This window comes from Carassius auratus, chromosome 1 (genome assembly GCF_003368295.1).
Source record: "Carassius auratus strain Wakin chromosome 1, ASM336829v1, whole genome shotgun sequence".
Classification (NCBI taxonomy): domain Eukaryota; kingdom Metazoa; phylum Chordata; class Actinopteri; order Cypriniformes; family Cyprinidae; genus Carassius; species Carassius auratus.
The window spans coordinates 16,490,902-16,511,257 of record NC_039243.1 but is presented as its reverse complement, the minus strand read 5'-3'; the positions used below and the strand labels follow the sequence as shown (position 1 = coordinate 16,511,257).

The 20,356-nt window shown below is 34.8% G+C and overlaps 2 protein-coding genes across 2 annotated transcripts; both read right to left on the bottom strand.

The window, feature by feature from the left end:
- Positions 1 to 450: 450 nt before the first annotated feature.
- On the bottom strand, positions 451 to 10,328 carry cd247 (CD247 molecule). Its single transcript, XM_026255775.1, has 8 exons — positions 10,150 to 10,328; positions 2,933 to 3,027; positions 2,190 to 2,234; positions 2,038 to 2,112; positions 1,918 to 1,950; positions 869 to 922; positions 755 to 781; positions 451 to 658 (listed from the first exon to the last, which is right to left on the bottom strand). Exons 2-8 carry the CDS (start codon positions 3,023 to 3,025, stop codon positions 587 to 589), a joined length of 399 nt encoding a protein of 132 aa, XP_026111560.1. The 5' UTR covers positions 3,026 to 3,027; positions 10,150 to 10,328; the 3' UTR covers positions 451 to 586.
- Positions 10,329 to 15,243: 4,915 nt separating this feature from the next.
- LOC113088201 (protein CREG1-like) lies at positions 15,244 to 20,228 on the bottom strand. The gene is made up of 4 exons (XM_026255716.1): positions 19,841 to 20,228; positions 18,779 to 18,898; positions 18,499 to 18,697; positions 15,244 to 15,889 (listed from the first exon to the last, which is right to left on the bottom strand). Exons 1-3 carry the CDS (start codon positions 20,111 to 20,113, stop codon positions 18,512 to 18,514), a joined length of 579 nt encoding a protein of 192 aa, XP_026111501.1. The 5' UTR covers positions 20,114 to 20,228; the 3' UTR covers positions 15,244 to 15,889; positions 18,499 to 18,511.
- Between the last annotated feature and the right edge of the window lie 128 nt (positions 20,229 to 20,356).

Below are 20,356 nucleotides of genomic sequence, written 5' to 3'. Positions count from 1 at the left end.
AGTTCTCATTTATCAACATTATTAATGCATTAACATTTACAATGTGTGAGATATAATTTACAACATTGACCTTTTGTTAATGATAACATTTTTCATGTTAGTTTACAGATCATTAACTACTGTTAACATACAACTTTTTATCTTAAAATGAATTGGTAAATCCTGAGATCAACAGTAAGATGAATAAATATTTTAGATTTATTCTTCATCGTTTGTTAACAAATGAACCCTTATTGTAAAGTGTTACCAAATGGCGTTATTGAAAATCGTTGAGACTTACAAATGTCTCTTTGCACTGTGAATTAGTTGAATCTTACAATGTGTAAAAGTTTGGTCTTCAATCAGGTTTGGTTTTATAATGATTTAAACTGTACATGTGGGACTTTTGGGTTCGTTATGAAATTCTATAATTCACAAAGTGGAGAAACAATAAACACAGTCACTGTAAAAACACTGAATAATCACTGGAGTATGTAGGGAAAAAAACTACTGGACTGAAATCAAAGACACGAGTGAATGAAGGAGTTAAGTGGCTGAATCTGCACTGGACTGTGATCCTGACGGCCGGTTTGTGGAGAATCAGCTTTTAACGAGGCGGCGGGTGAATCGGCTGCTTGTTCAGAGAATCATACGTGTCTTTAGTCATGGAGCTCAAACCCTGAAACACAAAACACGTTAAACACATCAAACCAAATGAAGAGACACTTATTTGACAGTGATCTGACGTTTCGTTTTGCTATTAAATATGTCTGACCTGATAAACCTGATCAGGACGGCGGCGCTGGAGGAAAATCGCAAGATCAGTTTGAGACTTGTCGAATCATTCAGATGAATTGATATGAAATAAGACTGAATCAGTCACACTTACGCCTGTCTTCGTCTCAATCTCACGGTACGTGTCGTCCGTCTTTTTCTGTAGAGGCTGAAATAAACCAGCACAATAACCATAATCATGTTGTGATCACAGTTTTGTGGAAGAAAGGTATTAAATCATTTGTTCGGTTATTTTAGTCAAACATTTATATATAATGTTGTGTGAGCCATATTCTACAGCATATTTACCAGACTCATTCATTCCACACTTACTAATATTAAGAGCAAATCTGCAACACTTTGAATCTTTCTCCCTGACTGTTCATTAAAAATAACTAGGCCTAATGGTTTAAATTGTTTCATTTAGAAATGTGTCAGATGTTGTTAACATCTGAAGGACTTTATACACTCTTAAAAATAAATCTTTTTAGTGATGCAACAGAATAACTTTTTGATTCCCCAAAGAACCTTTCAGTTATCAAGTATTAACAGAACCTTTTTAATAGTCTAAATAACACACACACACACAAACATATATATATATGGTTCCATTAAGAACCTTTTAACATCTGTGGAATCTTTGCAGCTAGATTATTCAAAGAAACTCACACTAAATAATAATAATAATAATTTAGTTGTATAAAGAACCGAAAGGTTCTTTGGGGAACCACAAATGGTTCTTCTACAGCATCTTGTGAAAACCTTCCTTTTTTTAAGAGTGCTTTGTTGCAGTTTGCTGATATGTTTAATAAGTTGCAGTCTCCGTTATTGGTAGCTAATAAATAACTGATAATGAATCATATTGATGATAATTTATCAAAACATATTGGGGTTGTTTTTGAAGCTGCAGTTACTTATTTGTCTCGCGAAAGTAGGCAACTATGCATGGAACAATTTATGTCAAAGGAGGCCCTTCATTTTTAAGCGTCTGAGCTAAAGCGCCTCCTGTAACGCTCAGTTTGAGTTTCTGCAGGTTGATCTGATGGGGTTTCTGATGGTGGTTTTGCATCTCATCATCAGTGGAAAGTGCCGCAGGTGCCTCTGTGGTCACTGACGCGCTTCAGCTACTAATAAACTTCCTTCCTGTGATGAAGAAGCTCTTACCGTGTAAGTGCTGTCGTCTCCTCGCCTGCGTCCCTGTGAAACACAGACATGTAGATCACATGCTGCTCCTGTCCGTCATGTGATATGATGTGATGGGAGTCAAATTATTTTAATACTTACCCCTACGGATCGACCTTCTTCAGTCGATCGCTGCGTCAGTACGTCGTAAGCCGACTGGCCGCTCTTATTAACTGGCTGGAAAACATCAGACGCTCCGTTAACATCTTTAATATTGTGATCACTGGCTCATTGATCACCTATCTAATTCTCACCTGATACAAAGAGTCTTGCTCCACGTTGCTTTTCTTCTTGAAACACTGACGAAAGAAGCTTCATAAATGAACTATTTTTTTTTTTAAATATACTTTTATATTTACATGTAATGCAGGGATTCACCGTTTTTGTCAATATTTTTATTTTACTTGCATATCTATGGTTGAATGGTCACATGACATGATGATTTTATTTTATTTTTATTTGTTTTTAAATCATTTTTAGCTATTCATCAACTTCTGAACCCCATTTTACTATTAGTATTGTAATAGCAATATGGTACACGATTATCCTATTCAGAACAATGTGATGCATTAGTTAGGATAAAAGTGATCAAAAAGTAGTGTGATTATTTTACCTAAAATGTTTAATGTAACAGATTACATTGCTAACATGTAATTTGCTATCAGAAATAGACTACAGATTGTAGGTCATCTACAATCACTATGAGTTTTAGGTTATTTTCACTCTGTAGTCAATCTGGTGGTCTCTCATCTACGTAATTAAAACTTTGACTGTGCCGAGTGCATGGTCCAACATCGTATTTCAGAATTACACACTAGTATAAAATTTACTCTATTTCTGGCATATAACAATAAAAGTAATAGTAGTAAGGACAAATTCATGGGGCGTGCATCATCTGTGTATTTGAAGTGCACTTTTTGGGATCTACATTAATCACGGTTCAAACTACAGATTAGCATATAATAGGTGTGTGTGTGTGTGTGTTATAGACTCTTACTCGCTCACGCACGAAGAAAGCAGTGATGGCGATGCAGTACAGAAGCAGTAATCCGTCCAGGATGTAACAGTAACTAGGATCATACGTCGACATTGCTGAAAACACAAGAAACAGCAGATTGTTGTATGAGTCCGAACAAGGCACCCAGCAGCCCTAATTCAGTCGAATATGAGCACGTTCAACAGGGTTATATTCAACAGAACAAACACACACCCATGTTGAGTTTCCATGTTTCATAGGGACATTCCATAGGCATAATGTTTTTTTATACTGTACAAACTGTATTTTCTATCCCCTACCCTAAACCTACCCATCACACAAAACTTTCTGAATTTTTAGATTTTCAAAAAAGATCATTCTGTATTATTTTGCAAGCTGTTTTGCTCATGGGGACCAAACAACGTCCTCACAAGGACAAGGATTTTGGATATATTGCCATCATTGCGAGGACATTATACCTGAGTTGGGTATACCTGAACCACACAGACTCACACACACACATACACACACACTTCACATACCACACATGCGCACACTCACACACATAAACTCGCGCTCTCTTATGAAGTGTTTGTGGTGTGTGCATCTCGAGTGTTTCTAGTTCAGCGGTTTGTTCAGCTGCTCTAACTGACTAAATGTGTGTGTATGTGTGAGAGAGATAAAGAGGGAGGAACACGAGAGTGATGCAGCACACACACACATAAATCGTTGTAAAGTGGCAATACAACACAAGCCAATGAAATGCATTGTGTGTGAAAATCAGAAATGTGTGGCACGTTTGAGTCACACAGAACATTAAATCATACTAAGCTGCAAAATCATGAATAGAGACATGTCAAAGAATGCAGCCTTTACAATGTTCATCAAAAATGATAGAGTCTTAAAAATAAAGTTTTTTAATGTCATCACTGGTTCCATGAAGAAAACTTTAACATCCATTGAACCTTACTATTCCTCAAAAGTTCCTTCATGAAACAAAAGGGTTCTTCTATGGCATCAGTGCAAAAAAAAAAAAAAAAAATCTTTTGGAAGCTTTATTTTCAAAAGTGTAACTATAATCATTACAATTAATATTTATCAAGTGTTAGCAAGCTCTAAATATAGATCAGATGTTTCTGAATCAGTTTCAGTTTTCTTTCTGGCACTGCTTTTATGTTCAGACTTGTTTTTTTTTTTTACAATTAAGGTTCAGCTTTTGGATCTAATTTTCTCGTGTAATATGTTTTATAAATTTTCAAACAAAAACATATATATATATATATTTCATGTTAACACTGAAAGTACTGAAATTGTTTATTATTTGATTGGTCAGGAATAGTGTGAGTTTAAAGAAGTTGTGATTCCTGCATGATAATTATTTGAAATAGTTGGATATTTGACTGACCAATGTTTGTTACATGTTTTAAATAAAAACATTTAAGTTCATACACTTTGTATTTATTCCATAACTAGAATGTGTATTCGTGAGTAGTTTTAGAGGTCAAAGGTCACATGTATAACAGTTTGATTAATTTGAGTGGTTTAACAGATCTAGTTCATTTGTTGGTTTAGTTCAGTTGATGAACATCTGCTTTAGTTTAATGGTCAGATGTTGATTTTCTCCTGATTCAGAAGAATATCTGAGTTTGCTGGTCTGAATGTGGGTGGATCTGAACTTCCTTTTCCACACCGCAGCTGTGCACTACTGTGGTTAACGTAACCTAAAGTGTCGGATGGCTCAAGCAGGTCATCGCCTTTAAACGGGTCAAACACAAACCTCACGCTTGACTTCAAAACACCTGCTGGTCATCTGATCATCAAAAGAGCTGACAGAACAGAGCTAAAAAATATTGCAGTCAAGTATTATTCTGGAGTGTACTTTGTCTGAGTGCAATTTACACTGAATACTTCAATTTCTGAAGAAAAAAAGCAGCATGTTTTAGTCATTACAGTTTTATTTCTACTTGAAATTTACATGGTGTACTTTTGCAGTGTTTTGAGGTTTGGTGGTCAGTTATTATTATCTAATAGTTTTTTTTAATTTAGGTTTGTTATTTATCCAATCAAAAGAGCCGTACGTCACAGTAACAGTAACTAAAATTCAAAGAATCAATGAATAAATAATTTTTAAAAATAGCACATCTAAACCTTTGAAGACAGCCCTTTCATGCTCTGAGGTTAAGAGATCCACTTCTGTGGAAGTCAATATGGCTTATGTTTTCACATCGAGACAAAACAATTGTCCACTACATTATACACTACACGACAATATAATCAGTTACATAATTTATATTATAATTCAATCATGTTTTCTTCAGTGAGAATTTATCATACAGCTGCATATTTTGATAACCACCATTAAATTTTTTATTAAATGTGATAAATCTTGAAAACTGTTTAGTTCACTACTACTATTACTAGTTTTACTACTTTTAAATGTAAAATTCAAATGTGAAAATGCTTCATGTTTATTGATGTTCTTGCCAGGCTGTGGATTATTGCTATTATTATTATTCTAATTACATTATAGTTAGTAAACATAATGTTCAATAATAATTAGTGCTGCCAATCAATTCATTTTTGATCAAATTAATCACACTGATTAATATAATTAATCGCAATTATTTTCATATCAATATTTGCATAGAAAAATTACCAGATGCCCCAAATAAACATTTGAAAGACATTCATCAAAAGCCCTGAACTGACATCACAAACAGTGACTTCAGAAGTTGAAATTGTGTGTATTAATTTTATATAGTTTTTTATTTTTATTCTATAAGTTCATCACTACTGAGTGACTGTCCATTTCAAAGGTGATTTAGGGTTTGTAGAAACTCATTCTTCTGGTTTCAGCGTTTGTGTTTCATCTAAGTGTTTAAGGGCCGTTCACTAGAATGTGTTCCACTGTTCTGCTTTGTTGTTCTACATAAACATGCACTAGACGGATGTTTTTGATCTGTTGTATTTCTTTTTTTTCCCCTTGACCAACCCTTTCTGATTATTTCTGTCTGACAAAAACTGTTACACAATTCATTCACTTTGCACTTCAGAAAATGTAAAAAAAATTTAATGATTCAATGGGAATCTCATGGCTCTTGTGTTCGTTCAGGTTAATTCTACTTTCTTAATACTTAAGTACAGTTTGATGCTGTATTATTATTATTAATATTTTACTTTTACTCAAGTATGTTTTTGGCCAGATACTTGGACTTTAAAATGTTTCTCTCAGTATCCAAACTTAATTGCTGTGAGTACAGATATAGCAGTAAAATACTAAAGGTATATGTGATATAATGCAAAACAAACTAAATATTGAATATGTGCTCTGTTATTTTACTTGTAATAGCAATGAGCTTCATGTGAGATTCAGCGAAATGGGTGAAAAACAGGTTAAATTCTGTTATTCTGTTACGTTATTACAATCATTTCTAATACATTTACATTACATTTAATCATTTAGCATACGCTTTTATCCAAAGCGACTTACAAATGAGAACAATAGAAGCAGTCAGGTCAACAAGAGAACAACAGCAGCATACAAGTGCCATGACAAGTCTCAGTTAGTCTAGTACCGAACGCATAGACAGGTTTTTTATTTTTTTATGAAAAGACAAGAAAAGGAAAAGTGCTAGTATTAGTTGGTTAAGTGCTGTTGAAAAAGATTAGTATTTAGATGTGTCTTGAAAATGAGTAAAGACTCAGCTGTACGAATTGAGATAGAGAATGAGATTGAAATAGACGCATTAAATGTAAGGTTAGATTAAGATTGAAAAGTAAAATAAATATGAGCAGATGGGTAACAGATTTAGTGTGAATGAAGCAATCTTTCAGTTCGTTGAATGTGAAACAAATGTTTTAATCAAAGAAAAATATTGTTTAATCATTTATATTAATATAATCAAACCAGTCAACAACTACTGAAACATTTATATATGCATAAAACTAAAAAATAGAATGTGACTATATATTTTAATATATTTACATATCCTAAATGTTAGTTTCTTCATCAAGTATGCAGAATGTACAGTATACACTACCGCTAAAAGGTTTGGGATATATATATATATATATATATATATATATATATATATATATATATATATATATAACAAAAATAATGTGTATATATATATATATATATATATATATATATATATATATATATATTTTTTTTTTTTTTTTTTTTTAGAAAAATACTTTTGAATTCTTTTATTCATCAAGGATCCATTGTTCTGATCAAAAGTAACAGTAAATACATTTATAACGTTACAAAAGTTTCTAACTCAAATAAATGCTGAACTGACTATTCATCAAACAATCCAGAAAAAATATAAATTTATCACAGTTTCCACAATATTTCACAACCCGAAATGTTTCTTGAACAACAAATCAGGATATTAGAATGATTTCTGAAATGTAATGATAATGAGTAATGATGCTAAAAATTCTGTTTTGATCACAGGAATAAATTAAATTTTACAATATATATACTTAGAAAACAGTATGAGAATAATATTTCACATTATTTTTGTTTTTCTCAGAAACATAAATAAAATCTTATAGGACTGTGTGTGTGTGTGTGTGTGTGTGTGTGTGTGTGTGTGTGTGTGTGTGTGTGTGTGTGTGTGTGTGAATAAATCCTTCATGGGTAATGTAAATGCACTAGTTCTGCCAGATGACCGAGTTATAATAAAGCATCTGTCAGGTGTGACATATTTGAGTTCACAGAATAAAAAAAACATTTGATGGATGCGTCACAACAGTGCTACATTTCAGCATTTCATGTGTAATTGATAGAATTTTACAGCGTGTTCCCTGAAATTCTGTTTTTCAAACTGTATTTTCCATTGTCTCGTAATTTCATTCACTGAACTATTTAAGGAGCGACTCTGACTGTAAACACAGCTCATTTCGCCCACTGAATGAAAACACTTTCCACAACATCAGCAGTCTAATGAAAAACAAACTTCAGTAGCAGAATCTGTTTCTTCAGCAGACATTTCTATTTAAAAAACTGATATAAAGTTTCATTGAGAATTGAAGATTCTTCAAGACGCTCAAAAAAGTCAAACTAGACAAGCTGAAGCTGACACTGAAAAAAAACATATCTGATGGTCCGCAATATTTACATTTAAATATGTTAATAATTATTCTAATAATATGTATGTTTGAATTTAAAATGATTCTCCAAAACTTTGACACTTGATATGAATAGAAAAAAAAACAATAATAATGATAAAAATAATTTAAAAAAATATATACCTGAAAGAATACGCTAGACTGTAGATGCATGCTATTTATAGAATAAAATACCATCAGCGTGTGTATGTGTGTTTCTTTCATCTGAGTTTGTGGAAAAACATCAGTAAAGCAAAATGGCTCAAGAAGTTCATATCAAAAAATAATATGACACAACTGGAGTGTGTTAGTGACAAACAGCAGTGAAACACACTAATTATCATGAGTGCCAGTGGAAACAGTGAATCCAGTAAGACACGAACACTGATCTGATGTGAGGTCAGCAGAATCCTCCAGTGTTTCCGCTGCTTTACTGGAGTTTCACACAGACAGAATCAACGACTGAATCAGTTCACTGTGACACGACACTCAGCTTCTGTCCTGAGAGAGTTATAAAAAACATCAAACGTCCAGTTTCACCTCGAAATAAACTTAGCACATTTAACACTTATTTAAACATTAAAACTTTCTTTATATGCTTTTGGCTGTAAAAGATGCTTTTTAAAACAGAAGCAGTTTTTTTTTTTTTTTTAAGGTTTTATTTTAGATTCAGCGCATAGAAACTCATGTTGTTTGGAGACGCAAAAGTTGGTTCTGATGTTTCAGCATTTCTAATAAATTTGATATTCAATAACAGTGAGACTTTTAGCATGTGGTCATTTAATTTAAGGTCATTGACATTGCTGGATAGTTTATATATTTGTCAAACTGTTTCTTTTTGTACAGCGCTTTTCGAAGCAGTTTTAAATTTAGTCTTGTAATCTTTGTAATATTATTAGTTGTTATGAAATGCATACAATCAATCAAACCAAATAAAACGAGTCTAAATTTGTGAGAGAATTTCATTTCTGTTCTGGATAAAATGTTGTTGCATTACAGAAATATGTACTTAATGTTTAAGAAGAATGCTATTTTTACACACACACACACACACACACACACACACACAGACACACACACACACACACACAAAAAAAAAAAAAAAAAAATATATATATATATGAAGAGTTCAGATGCAAAAGCCTCTAAATGCCATCTGAAATTTTCAGCTAAAATTAGGATTTTTATCAAGCTCCTATGCTTAGGTTAAGTCATTTTACTTTAAATACAATGTGCAGGTCCTTTTCCAGGTTATGAAAGTGAAATAACTGAACATAAATATAGGAGCCTGATAAAAATCCTAATTTTAGATGAAAATTTCAGATGGCATTTAGAGGCTTTTGCATCTGAACTCTTCATATATATATATATATATATATATATATATATATATATATATATATATATACATAATATTTTTGCACTGTTCATGTATTGTAAAATTTTCATCAGATAATAAAATGCGGGGAATAAATTAAACTTTTTTTCACTGCTATGTGAGCAGCAAAACTTTCTTCAAGGGGATGACAAAAGGAATAACAGGAGTCATACAATAACAAAAGCTGTATGAAATTTAAGATTAAAATGAGACAAAAATTCTCAAATACAATCAGGTGATTGAAAACAAAAACAACAGTTAACATTATTATTATTAAAAACAAAATGTGATGATTTGTCATTTTCATACTGATGATGTTGACTGTATTTCAATCTTTATAAGCTGTATTTGTTCTTTAATTCCATATAATCAAATTTAAAAATGATTCGTAATAATAATTACGTTCAAGTCACTTGACATATTCGATAGAGAGGTAAACGAAGACCGATGCCACACCGGCGTGGCCTGTGAGTGAGCCAAGGTCAGATCAGCAGTGAACAGTGTTTGAGTTCAGGAGGCCAAAGGTCAAACACTGAAGAAAGACGTAAATTTTTGAGTTCTGTGTTGATTTTCTGAGAGGATCTTGAATCTTTTGACAAAAGGAAACGCTCGACTCCACACAAAGCTTGATAAAGATGGCGGCCTTCCCTCAACTCCAGACTGACTGCAGCGGATGCGTCTGATCTCTAATCAGCTCAACACTCAAACTCAAACAAACAGAGCGATGTGTGAATCTTACCTGACACAGGTGTGATGGACAGCAGGACAATCACGGCAGATGCTGCTCTTGGTGCAATTATTATCCCTCTGTCTGTCTGACAGGCCGCAGCTTTGAGATGCGTGCCTGCGTGTGTGTGTGTGTGTTTGACTCAAAGACACTGTGATCTGCTCTCTTAACAGGAAGTGGCTCCTCAAGCTCCACCTGTACATAGAGACACAACCCATCTACTAAACACTGATGAAAACACATACACACAAATACACACACACCTACTCATGGCCTACTCACTCTCAGAAAAATATGAGCGATTACAGTTTTTACAATCGTTGGGACACATTTGTCAATACTTAGATCACTTTTTCAAAACTCTTCACACAGTGAGCATAACAACAGTCTATTTGTGTAAAAATCATGTATTACTTTGGAACATAATGCATTCACTGACTAAATTTTTCAAATTAAATTTGTGTCTTTTCACATGCAGACACAAACACCATCAAAAGTACATACCTACAGGCCAGTTCGCGCTTTACATACTCTTCAAAACTTTTAAACCAATTCAAAGTCTAACCTAATAAAAAAGAAGACAGCAATTTACATTTCTTCACTAGTGCCTTAGTGAAATATATTCTGTATCTAAAATCTTTCGATTACATTACCTTCAGTACGAAATGCAAATCAATATTTTTTTTTCTTTTTTATTATAACGTTACACTGCATTGAGTTCTAAAGAGTAGAGAGTGAAATTATATTTTATATTTTTAATTATATGTATAATTATATGTAATTATAATTATATTTTACAAGATAATAATGTTATAATAATTGTTACATCCTAAGACGTATGTCGTTGTTGCTGTTAATACTGTGTGTTAACTCCGTATGTAACTGTTCTTCATTGATGCCTGTCATCTTGTTGGGAGGTTTAGTTTTTGCTGGTTTTCCTCTTTTCCTCCCTATCCTCTCACAGAAGACCTAATTGATGTCACCTGTTCCTTGTCAGAGCTGTGGAGAGGAGCTTGTATTTAAACAGAGGGAACGGACGCTACACCAGAGAGAGTTTGGCTTGTCTGTTTTTCCAGTTGCTGGTTTAAGAAGTGGTGCTGCTTTAAGAAAGCCTGTTGTATTTGATTGCTATTGTGTGATCAGTAGTGGTGGGCAGAGCGAGGCTTCATGAAACACTGAAACAGTTGAAGCAAAGTGCCGTATTTGTTTCGAGGCTTCGAAACTTTACCGACACCCGTCTCCACGGTGACACCTAGTGGACAATTGCCCATGTTATCTGAAACAACTTTGACAACAAGCCATTTAAAAATAAATAAAAATATTTTGTTTTCGTTAATGTGGTGATATTTTAAAATCCTATAATAATATCCTATATAATCCTATATCATAATAATAACTAGGTTATTTTGGTCATGAAAAATGAATAAAACAAATAAATCCACAATGGTCTAATTTTTTTTAAAGATTTTTATTCAAAAATATTAATTGCTCTGCTGTGGAAGGGCTTAGCCTACTTCTTTTTTTACTGATAATTTCTCCAGCCTTAGAAAAAATCCTCTCACAAGGGACACTTGTTGCTGGCATGCATAGATATTTTTTAGCAAGGACATACAAATGAGGAAAAATCACAGCTCTCTCTTTCCAGTAACTTAGTGGATCATGGGTTCTTGGCAAAAATTCATCTTTTAGGTACTTTTTAACTTCTACTGTGGCATCTGCTGTGGCACTGTGTATCGCCTGGGTTTCATGGATACGACTATCAAAAAGTTCCCATAAACTGTCCTGGGTTTCTGTTGTTGATGTTGTTGTTGATGATGATGATGATGGGCCTGATGTTGACTGTGGCTCTGAATGAAAGTAAAAACAACAATTAGTTACTAAGTCTAAACTGACAGCATATATGAAGTATAAGTCACATAATTATTAAGATGACATAACTCCATAATGTCAGATGAAGAGTGAAACTGCTTACCAGGAGTTGCTGTGTTTGAACGCATCAGCGAAGCACACTCCAGTGTGATCTGCTTTTCAGCCTCCTGGGCTTTGGCAGGATTTCCAAAACCCACATTTTTGAACCTTGGGTCCAGCAGTGTAGCCAGAGCCAAGGCTCTGAATGACTCGTACCCACCACATCTTGAGTGCAGACCTTCTTGCAGGTGTGTGCCTGTTCAAAACACAAGCAAACCATATTGGTTATATTGATAAAAAATAATATGACAGTTGTGGCCAATACATTACATACAGTAGTATGGTCATTGTGGCCTACCTAATTGTGCAGTTGATTCCTGTGCTGATTGGCCTTTTTTCTGCGATAGCTTGTGCTGCAACATCCTGTAAAGTGGTATGAGCTTTGAAGCAGACACTCTCTGTTCCTCTGACAACTCTGTCGTTGCGAGTTTGAAAGGCTGCAGTAGTGACAATGATTCTTGTATAATGTTATACTCAAAACTTGTCAGCGGAGCAGTATCACTGTTTAAATTTGATAGCGCTGCACCCACTGGCTCTCGTTGCTCATACAAGCGCTGCAACATGTCGTAAGTGCTGTTCCATCTTGTGTCCACCTCCTGCATCAGTTTCAGAGCTGGTCTGCCCATCAAGCCCTGCATCTCCACAAGCTTGTCCTTTGCTTTGCAGCTGGATCTAAATAACCCCACTATCTTTCTGGCTTTCTGTCGTATTTCATTGATGAGTGGGGTTTGATCTAGGGCCTTTTTTACAATTAAATTTAAATTGTGGGCAAAACATGGGACATGCCGAAGGTTCAGTAGCTGGGCACTTAAGATCATGTTGGATGCATTATCAGTCACCATACACTGAACTTTGGTGGTTATTCCCCACTCGGCCATTAGCAAAGCTTTAGCCTCCATGAGATGCTGGGCTGTGTGTGTTTGGTAAAACCTCCTTACACCCAGTACAACAGTTGCCAGCTTTGCCTCTGGTGTTATGTAGTGGCAAGTAACACCAAGGTATCCGTCCATATTAATGGAGGACCACATGTCAGCTGTAAGGCTAACAAAATCTGCCTTTTTTAGGTCCTCCATTGTCTTCTCCTTAGAAATGTTGTACCTTTCAGTTACCATCGTTTTAAGTGCCTTACGGGATGGGAGGACATAGCTTGGATCAAGTTTGTTCACAAAAGCCATGAAACCCTCATCCTCCACGATAGTGAAGGGCTGCAAATCCTTTACCACCATGTCTACAAGAGCCTCATCCAATTCCCTCTGTCTGCCTTTTAAAAGAAAATAAAGATAAAAGATTAAAAGTACTTTCACAAAACTAAATTTAAAAAAAAATAAAAGCTTTTTCAAGTTTGGAAAAGTTTTATGCTCAGTGTGCAAAGACAGATCAAATACAATATAAAATTACAACAATTAGGAAAACCAAAATGTTGTCTTCAAGCCTATAAAAATATCTATGTAATACAGTGACTAAGTTTGTGAGATGTTACATTTACATATTCAGAGTGAAGCTGTTTTCAACATGATTGGGAGTTTTGGAAAAGATTGACGTTACGTTGTAAGGCTGGTGGACACAAGCCTAAGTCTATTTAAAACTATGGACTTTCTAAACAGTGTTACATGAAGTACATATTATATCAAACAATGTATACCTCGTTTAGATGGCCCAGCAGTTTCAGTAGCAGGCCTAGGTACAGGGGGAATGTTACCATCCTCTGCACACTGCAAAATGGCAGGATGAGTGCTCCTCAAATGGCGCATCATGGATGATGTATTGTTGAAGTAGGCTAGCTGCCTATCACAATACATACATCTCACTTTATTTGGGGTTTCCAAATGGAAATGCTCCCACACCACAGATTTACGGCATCTCTTCTGTGGAGCCTCCATTTCTCTCTATTCTATTAATGTCTCTATATATATATCTATCTATCTATGAATCTATATATTTATGAAAGTATATATATATATATATATATATATATGAATCTCTCTCTCTCTCTATATATATATATATATATTAATATATGAATCTATATATAAATTTATATATCTATGAATCTATCTATCTATATATATATGAATCTAAATTCTATATCTCTAACTACTGTGCTATCTGTCAATATCTAACTTAGCCTATATAAATGTGTCACTATATCTATCCTAACTATCTGTCACTGTCTTTAGTTTATCAGTAAATATATTTAACTTAAATGTAACCTAAATATAACTAACTAAATCGCACTATAAATGTCAATAAATCGTAAACGCTATCTCAAAATCTTTCTCCTCTCACAAAAACCCACGAGGTGAAGGTGCATTAACTCCTCTTTTAAACTTTGTGGCAGTTGAGTGAGATGTGCGATTGTGTGGTTTGTTCCCGCCCACGTCAATCAAACGCAGACTCGGCAAGCGTGCCACCTGTCGGTCGAGACACTTATGAAACGCGCAGAAGCTTCGTTTAGCCATAGTCACGTGACATGGGTGTTTTGAATCACAGTTCGGAGCAGTGTTTCGAAACATCTACGCTTCGGGATCTCGACACTGTGTCGAAACGTTAGTTTCGCGTCAGCCATCCCTAGTGATCAGGGCCTGTAGTGTATCTTCAAGACAGCCTTTTGTACTGGATGTAGTGTTTAGAAATTAGTTTCTTTTTTCTTCTGCCTGCAGACGCAGTTAGGAGGTGGGAGCCACTTTTATTTTATCAGCGTATGCTCTTCTCCTGGTTTTGTGGAACAGCGAGGACGTCAGGGAAGAGACAAGTTGTTAATTTTGATGTTTTGTTTGCTAGGTAAGTTTACTTTGTTTTCAGTTAGCATCCCCTTTTTGTTTATTATTTTGGCCTTAACCCCCTCCTGAAGCTACAAGTGTCTTATTCATTCTTTTTTTTAATTATCCATATTGTTAAACCTCTAATTTTCCATTATCCTTTAATGCTGTGCAAAGACTTCACATTGTAAATAAAGTCTTGAAGAGTTTCCATGAGGGTGAATGCTGGGATTACAGATAGTTAATTCTCTCTCTCTCACTATTTTGTTTGCAAGTTCACCGACACAATTGCTAATTTTTCTGAAGTAGCATATGTTACTCCTCTTGTCACCCCTAGACACAGAGGGGGGCGTAACAGAATAAGAGAAGTCACAAAGAATGAGATCTAAAATCTGATCTTTATTTCACCACACACACTGCAATATAACAACCAGATCCTTATAATGTACATCTAAAATATACATCGGCATTAGAAAAATAATTACTCTGGGTAAATAACGTTGGACCGACATCTCATTGATTTTTATAAAGCTGGAAGGTGTCAGCTGTGTTTTAAAAACCCAGATTGATTATAAAATATGGGCAAAATGAGCCTAGATGCAAAACATCACGTGACATTCATTTTTCCTGCAAAGGTTAGAGGTCAGAGCCAAATTAAACATCTATAAGTGATACATATGAATCTCACAAGACTTTGCTAAAATTTAAATCAACATGTAGCAATGCATTTGTATTTGTATTTGGTGAGAATCTGCAAACATTCAAATGAAAAAGCATGTGCAAACCTGCAAAAATGTTTAAGCATTTTACAAAATGCTTACAAAAAACACTGTAACTAAATTTCCATATCATGTTCCATGAAATATTTGAGAGATTAACAACGTGGTTTATATGTCATACACACACATCACAATTCTACAAGATTCAAACAGCATCAACCTGAGAAACATTCATCAATTTGAGTCTCTTCTGAATCGTTCCATCAGAGACTTTGATCCGGTTCATCAAGATTACCGTGTCACTTCCTGCAGACACACACACATACACACTTTGGTCACATGACATTCAGCATAGCGTCTGCTTCTGACTGATAACAGCTGCACTCATAGCTCACATGTATACATATATGTGACATACAATACCAACCAATATATTCAGTATTATTTTGCTGGTGATATAAATCTAAGAACATAATGATTGAATGTGTTTGCGGGAGCATTCCGAGGTTTACAGATGTTTAACAATTACTTTCATTCCAAATTCAGCAGAAACTTAATTTAAACTACTTTAGTGAATCAACTTTAAACTCTAATTCAGTAAATTGTTCCCTCAGAAATGTCTAATCTGCCCACTCAGAAAAAAAGGGGGAATTTTTACTTTTTGCCGTAAATATTTTTTTTGCCTACAGTGACTGTTTTCTTGAAATGAAGCTTGCTCTGAACATCTGGGTTATTTTGACCCAGACATTACTTTTTTTTATGATAGTTAAAGGGGTCATATGATGCACTTTCATGTTTTACTTTTTCTTTAGTGTGTTTTGAAGCCGTCTGTATATGTATAAGATCTGCAAAGTAACAAAGCTCAGAGTCTCCCACAAGAGACCTGCCAAAACCACAGATCGCAGTGAAAGCAAAAGCACTTTATTTGGCCTTCTGAAAGTGAACACAATTAGCAATGAGTGGTTAAGATTTATTTACAAAACTGTTTCCGAACAGTACAACCCAAGTGTTTGAGGAAAGTTTCCTGAACCTGGAAGATTTACAAGGCTGGCTGTGAAAAGGTTGTTTCTAAAATATGTGGCAATTCCAACTTTGCTAGGATAATCTGGTGCCATCAAAAATGATTGGCGCACAAAAATGACTCAAATCTCTCATTATACTACAGTTGCAATCAGAATTATTCAACATATTTGACCTGCAAGACATTTTGCTGCAGAGAACAAAATTTTATGAAAACATTTCAACAAAGGCATCAGTGAACTCTTATAGAAAGTTTACAAATTTGAGTGATTCTGAGAACGTAAAGTTGATGAAAATCTAATTTCGTGCAAAATCTTTTATTCTTTGTAACCTCCAATAAACACTGCCTGTGAGTGGTAAGAAGCTTCTCAACTGTAACCCTTTCCTTGCTTGAAAAAGGTTTAAGATCACCTGATAATCTTTTGTTTTTGTGTTGCCACTGCTTTCTTCATATTACACCAAATATTTTCAGTAAGACTTAAATCTGAAGACAGAACAGGCTACTCAAGAATGCTCTAGGAGCGATCCCTGAACCAAGTTTCAGTAAATTTGGATGTGTACTTTGGGATGGCTGGACTGCAAAAAAGCCCATTTATCATCAAGCTTCAGTCACTGCACTGAAGGCATCAACATCTTTGCCAAACTATCCTGGTACTTCAAAGAATCCCAGTCAAGATTTCCACTACCTGCAAAAGCAAAACATCCCCATAACTAGACTGGAGACATGTTCTTCTGCTTATAAGCTTTTCGCAAAAGACAAACCACTAATCCATGCGTCCAAAGAGTTCCAGTTAGGTCACATCACTCCATAAAGTATTATTTCAGAACTCCACAGATCTATATTTTTTTGCATATTCAAGTCGGCCTTTTAAGTTCTTCTTAGTAAAGAGTGGCATAAGGCTAGACGTCCCTGACATGAAGGCCATGCTTCTCTAGTGTTCTTCTACTCAGCATTGAAATGTTTTTTCCTCCTTTCATCAGATCATCTTGCCAGTCTTTGGCTGTACATTAAGGGCTTTTCTCAGTTGCTCTGATCAAACATTCTATACCCCTTGACTTGATATTTTGCTTTTTCTTCAACACCCTCAAAGGTTTTTCTGTTACAACACATTTTACATTTCTGAATTAGACTGCCAACTGTGTCTTAGGACCATGTACTTCCTTCTTGTAGCCACAGACCATCTAACTTAATAAAACAGTTTGTTCTCTATAACTTTTGTCAGAGCTTTTTTTACTTGGCCATATTTGCTACTCAGCTTTAGCAAATACATAGGCTAAATGTATGTATGTGTAACAGTTCAAGCTAATTCAGTTTTGTTATATAGTTTCTAAAGGCTTGATTTGCGTTTTAACACAATTCTGTACCATACCATATAAATAAGCAGCGTTGAATAGGGGTTGAATAAATGACAAAATATTTTTAATTACAAAAATTGCACTTCAAAAATAATACGTTGACATTACCATCATTAATAGACACTAAACTGTTAAATAAATAAAAAAAATATTTACAAATAGTAATAGGTCTTACAAATAGTAATAGGTCTTTGGGAGGCTGAATAATTTTGATTGCAAAAAGCTGTATAACAAAAGCTTGGATATTTCCAATCAGCACAGGTTTTGTATTTCTTTTCTTTTTGGAACTGATTGATCATTTGACATCATTAATCTGAGTTTATGCATTTCTGCTTTTATTATCCATAAATAGTATATATATATATATATATATATATATATATATATATATATATATATATATATATATATATATATATATATATAAATATACATTTTAAAATTAAAATATAAAAACATGTAAGTTTAATGCCATGTTCATGTTGACTGAATATAGCTGAATCATTTAACTGAAGCTCAATCACTTCTGACAGACTCACCAGAATGTTTCCATCATGGAGTGGCTCTGTAATACTCCTGAGGTGTCACAGTTTTTACTCCACCGAAGTAATCGAGCACCCAAACCTGTGTGATATTCATCTTTGCAAAGAACCAGTTGTGGTCGGTGGGCCAGTCGATCATCTCTGGATGTCTGCTGAACAGAGTGGCTTTAGCCACTGAAGCTTCACTGCCGTTCACCTGCAAAACAGATTCACTGACTGTCACACAATCACTGATTCAGATTAGACTCAACTGAAATGAGATGAAGAGGTGGGAGACCTCGACAACGGAGCCGGACAGGATGATGTGGGCACACAGCGGACTCTGAGGATCGAATCCATGATTCTTACAGTAGCTGGTCTGAGCCAGAGACACAGACAGAGATGCCTGCGGATTCACCTGTTATACACACACACACAAACACAGAGGTTGTCATTCAAAGTGATTTTCTTCAGCCACACACACAGTCCTGTTGAATGTTAGAGATGATAAAAGAGCTGCCTATCAGCTGTAGAGCAACTACCAGCTGTGTGCTGAATCATGCTTATGTCACACTTACATAAAACTGTATCAGCGTTACATAATCATGTGTTGTTTTAATTTGTATGTTGTGTGTCATATTACAGATCACAAGTCAAATTCAATTGAAACACAAATTACCATGATCTCATACAGTAATGAAAGTTTAAAGCAAGACACTACAGACAAAACATGTTTTCATGCATTTTGAGGTTTTGGTGTATTTTCCATTCATAACAGGTCTTCTTTCAAATTAGGAGAAAGAAAACATCCAAAACACACATTTAGGGGTTTCCTTTATTGCACGTTATCTATTTGCATCTGCATATTTCAATTGCAATAAATAGAGTTTTTTTCTCTCTCTTACATAGACCAAACTTTATAGTTTTATTCCTATCCATATTCTGAAGGCTGTTACTAATGGGTTTGTTCATATATCATTCATCAACAACATTTTATTCCTAAAAACATGGTGAAAAATGTATTTGTTTTCTATCGGTTAACAGTATTTTCTGATTTATAAAGTAATAAAAATATGTCAACAACTCTTAAGTGTCAGCAAACTCTAACATGTTAACTCTAATGTCAACAAAATCAAACAAGAACATGTTTAACCAGGTTTTATCCAATGTTTAAATGTATGTTTTGGAAATACACGCAAAGTAGTGTTACTATAGCAAAAAAAAAAAAAATAATAATAATAATAATAATAATAAAAATAAAAAAACCTGGTAAATATTCGTTAGGGTTCCGTAACTCTATTACAGCAGTGTCTGAGCTCGTGTCAGTTTCCATTGATCAGTCCTGATTATTGATTAGCACCTGCAGGTCCTGAACTGAAATCTCCATGTGTGTTAGGTACATGTAGGGTGTCCCGGTTCCGTTCCCCGCGGGCCCGTCGCTGATGGAGAAGGCGTTGGAGAACGGCTGTCCTCTGACAGGGTCGTGAGTAGAGATCGTCGCCATTGAAGCCCAGTCACACTTATTGACCACAAACCGAGCCATCCGGGCGACTTCCTCATGTGGCGGAACCGACAGCGGGACGCTGTGAGCGGCGATGAGCGCAAGGCACACCGTGAAGAGCGCGCGATTCATGACTGACTGCTGCGAATGACCAGATACTAATTAATCAGATGAGCACAGACTCACTGATCACTAACACTGACCACGAATCATTTGATTACACAAGTCATGAGCGTCCTCCAAAACAAATGATCACATGATCAAAACAGCTGTCATGTGACTTTAAGATAAAACGTGGTTGCAGAAAAATACAGACCACAAACAAGTTATTAAACCTGTGAAAGAAATCACCATGAACTTTCATCATTAAGGAAC

What these genes read in the sequence shown, in the direction of transcription:
- cd247 (XM_026255775.1), bottom strand. Translation starts at nt 3,025, where the DNA reads ATGTCGACGTATGATCCTAGTTACTGTTACATCCTGGACGGATTACTG. An exon ending in CTTTCTTCGTGCGTGAGCGA is followed by an intron (nt 2,235 to 2,932) that starts GTAAGAGTCTAT and finishes TTCTTTCGTCAG; the next exon opens with TGTTTCAAGAAGAAAAGCAA. An exon ending in GTCCTGATCAGGTTTATCAG is followed by an intron (nt 659 to 754) that starts GTCAGACATATT and finishes TTTGTGTTTCAG; the next exon opens with GGTTTGAGCTCCATGACTAA.
- LOC113088201 (XM_026255716.1), bottom strand. Translation starts at nt 20,113, where the DNA reads ATGAATCGCGCGCTCTTCACGGTGTGCCTTGCGCTCATCGCCGCTCAC. An exon ending in TTTCAGTTCAGGACCTGCAG is followed by an intron (nt 18,899 to 19,840) that starts GTGCTAATCAAT and finishes TGTGTATAACAG; the next exon opens with GTGAATCCGCAGGCATCTCT. An exon ending in TGTCCGGCTCCGTTGTCGAG is followed by an intron (nt 18,698 to 18,778) that starts GTCTCCCACCTC and finishes TCTGTTTTGCAG; the next exon opens with GTGAACGGCAGTGAAGCTTC.